Source organism: Poecilia latipinna, unplaced genomic scaffold, assembly GCF_001443285.1.
Source record: "Poecilia latipinna isolate Pla-1442-1.1 unplaced genomic scaffold, P_latipinna-1.0 Scaffold1851, whole genome shotgun sequence".
NCBI lineage: Eukaryota > Metazoa > Chordata > Actinopteri > Cyprinodontiformes > Poeciliidae > Poecilia > Poecilia latipinna.
Genome location: NW_015114467.1, coordinates 57436 through 60681, shown reverse-complemented (window position 1 = coordinate 60681; position 3246 = coordinate 57436). Strand labels below are relative to the sequence as shown.

General features: G+C 34.8%; 1 protein-coding gene across 1 annotated transcript in view; it reads right to left on the bottom strand.

Moving 5' to 3' along the window:
- Window positions 1-889: 889 nt before the first annotated feature.
- Window positions 890-3246, bottom strand: part of LOC106934738 (myelin-oligodendrocyte glycoprotein-like) — a 6092-nt gene continuing 3735 nt past the window's right edge. Inside the window, exons 2-5 of the mRNA XM_015014824.1 lie at window positions 2529-2879; window positions 2392-2457; window positions 2226-2303; window positions 890-1297 (exon numbers count right to left, since the gene is read on the bottom strand). Coding sequence (XP_014870310.1) covers window positions 1260-1297; window positions 2226-2303; window positions 2392-2457; window positions 2529-2879 — 533 coding nt within the window. The 3' untranslated portion in view covers window positions 890-1259. The remainder of the gene's footprint in view (window positions 1298-2225; window positions 2304-2391; window positions 2458-2528; window positions 2880-3246) is intronic.

Sequence of the window (3246 nt, the reverse complement as noted above, 5' to 3'; positions counted from 1 at the left end):
TGATCGGTATCGGTGATCGGTATCGGTGTATCGGCAGGAAAAAACCTGATCGGCATATCTCTATTAAAAATGTATGTTCATATTACAAAACTTTTTTTTACAACTATTAGAAAGTAAAGTTAATATGCTTTCTATTCCTGCTGCATTTTCTGCCATTTATTCTGCCTCTTAATGTGAGATTGTAAAAAGTATGATAAACACATTTGATGCACAAATCAAATGTTTTGCTTTATTTCCAGTTTTCTCTTAAGTGTCAGCAGAACATATTAGAAAATGTTAAAACAATGTTTCATACCTTCATATCCAATGTGATGCATTCAGACATGCAACTATAGAAAATACAGTGAATGTAACATTTTCAGGCAACATAAAATAAATGTTTGATAATTGAAGGTTGACTTTTTTCTCCCCTTTGAAGCATCTCTGGGTTTTAAGTTAGTTCAGAAAAAGTAAAAATAATCTGAAGAAAAAAATCAAGAACTTCAACATAAAAGCAGAAAAAACATGAATGTTTAAGCACTTAATTCATATGTATAAACATTCAGGTATTTATTTCTCATTATTTTTGTAAAAAAAATAGTAAGTAAACAAAGATGAATCATTGTGATGCATCAATATCCAAGTTTGAGGCATAAACAACTTTATAATTACACAGTAAGTCTATACTTCACACTGAACAGAAATATTTTCAAAGTGTTTAAAAGACCAACTTGAACAAGATTCTGTACCTTTTAAATGTATAATTTTTTAATAGAATCTTGAAGTTATTTTTAAAATGTGAACTTTTTAAAAATGAAAACACCTTTAGATAGAGACGCTGATCTAAGAATGTAAATGAGAAAAATGCAACAGATTAGTTCTGTAAACATTTACCTCACATTAATATTAATTATAAAAATAGCTTTAAAAAATAACTGATCTCTGATCAACTTCTCTCCATATGAAATATACAAAAAATAATAAGATTAATAAAATAACACTAGTTTCTGAAAGAAATCACTTAACTTTAAAAAATATTAAACACAATAAATGACAGTAAATTGACTAAATTGTTCACAGATGCATTAGAGGGAGACTGTTGGGACTCTGTGCTGTAGAAGTCGGTTGATTTTGGTGTCTGTAAAGTCAAAAATCACCTGGATGTTGTTTGACGCCAGCAGGTGAAAATGACAAATAGAGGGACAAGATGGGATAGAAGAAAGTCCAGTGTTGGCTCGGTTCTTTGTTTGTTTTTTTGGATCTCCAGAGGTAAATGAGGCTCATCCTGAGGTTTCAAGACCTCCACAAAGTCTGACGTCTAACGAGAAAGTGTCAGGAGAAGAAAGAGGACAGGTAACCTTGAATCACAGCTGCAGTTCATCCATTTTAACATACATTCCACCTTTTATCATAAAGGACAAATAAACAGGAAATGTGATTCTTTTTCCAACATGAATTATAAGTTCAATAAATTGACCACTGAATATTTTTTTTAATGCTTTAATCTGTGTATTTCAACATATCATTTTAGACATTCATTTTGTTAAGAGATTAATCAATTATGTATTTGTTGACGTCGCACCAGAGGGGCGTGTCCTGGAGATGTAAGGTGTAAAATCTGTGGTGTTAGCATATGCTAACTATTGTGGTGCTAACTATTATGGCTGCTATCTTTATTAGCAGCTATAAGATGCTGCTAATAAAGATAGCAGCCTTTATTAGAGCTACGTCCTGACTGAACTAACTTTAGTTAAGTTAGTCGTAAAACTAATTTAATCATATAAAAATCCAATAAAACAGGCCGTTTACGGTGCTGCATATCAGCATTTTAATAAAACAGGTTTGTATTGTTTCATGGCTGTGGCTCAAGGTTTTGAAGATGTATTGTGGCCTCATAATAACATTATGACTTCTAGCTCAGAACTTTAAAGGATGTTCAGGTCAGAGTTGCATTGATGTGAACATTTGATGGTTCACTACTGACTGCAGGAAACTCTGACAGTTGGATTCTATTAACACAGTTGTCCCAGAGCTAAATTAAACACAAATTTATGCTTTATTAAGCACTCAGAAATTAGTCCTGTTTACAGGAACCCAACACAGCTAAACAGTTTCCAAAACACAAACATGTGGAGGAGCATGTTCCTCTTGTCTGTGAAAGACGTTTTATTTTTCAGCCCAGCAGAGCCCCGTCTAATCAGTCAAAAAAAGAAAAAAGCAACGTGTTTTACTGCTGTCTGACTTACTTTTTTTAATGAAGAGGGAAGAAACGATGATAATGAATATTAGAGGAGCCCAGAGAACATTCCACCAATCCCGTTCATCTGAAAGCAGAAGAAAGGTTAAATGATGGTGAACACATAATTAAAGACGCCTCTTTCCACAATGAGGGTGTGATATTGCACACTTTACCTGTGGACTCTATGTTAATCCTGTCCTTTGGCTTTGACAGGTTTCCAGTCTTTGGTGAATCTGAGACTGTTTTGGAAAATTTTGTGTCAGAAGCGTTTTCCATTTGAAAGAAAGAAAGGATAACATCATTTATTCACCCAAGAGTTGAATTACTGCATGTGTCTTCAGACTTGGGAGAAAACATTTATACCGCCCGCTGTCGTCAACGGTCACATTGGTGAGTTTCAGGGTTACGTTTCCAGATCTCAGGGCCTCGGGGATCAGAGACGCCTTCCCGATGTACGACTCCATCATCAGGCTCCTGTCCAGCTTCAAGGCCCTGTACACCAACACGTACTTTTTGGTTGAGTCCTGCCGTTGGTCCAGTCTGGACCACTCCACTGTCTTTTTTGTCGCATCCCAAATTGGACTGACCCAACATGGCAAGACGACATCATCACCAGGAGCAGCTTTGATTGGCTGAGACACACCAATTACTTTATAACCACCTGTAAACAGACAAACATGCAGAATGGTTCATGTTGTAAAGTCAGTGCTCTCAACTTTCTACATTTTCTGAAAATTTACTTTAAACAAAATTCACAAACAGGTAATACTGTCAGCGATAGATGACAGTATTATTACAATGCAAAGGTGGGACAAGTCAGTGTTTTGCAAGTCTCAAGTCTGAAACTTGGAATTTCAAGTCCTTTCAAGTTGTTTTTTTATTGTATGTTAAATCTAAATAATAGACCAAGTGTTTTTATTTTTTAAATCAACCATGACAATGCTCTCGTTGCAAATAAAGCACAGTGGTTTTGTATTTGGATGTGATGGTAAAATAAATATTCGTCAACTGATTAAATCTACAGTCTT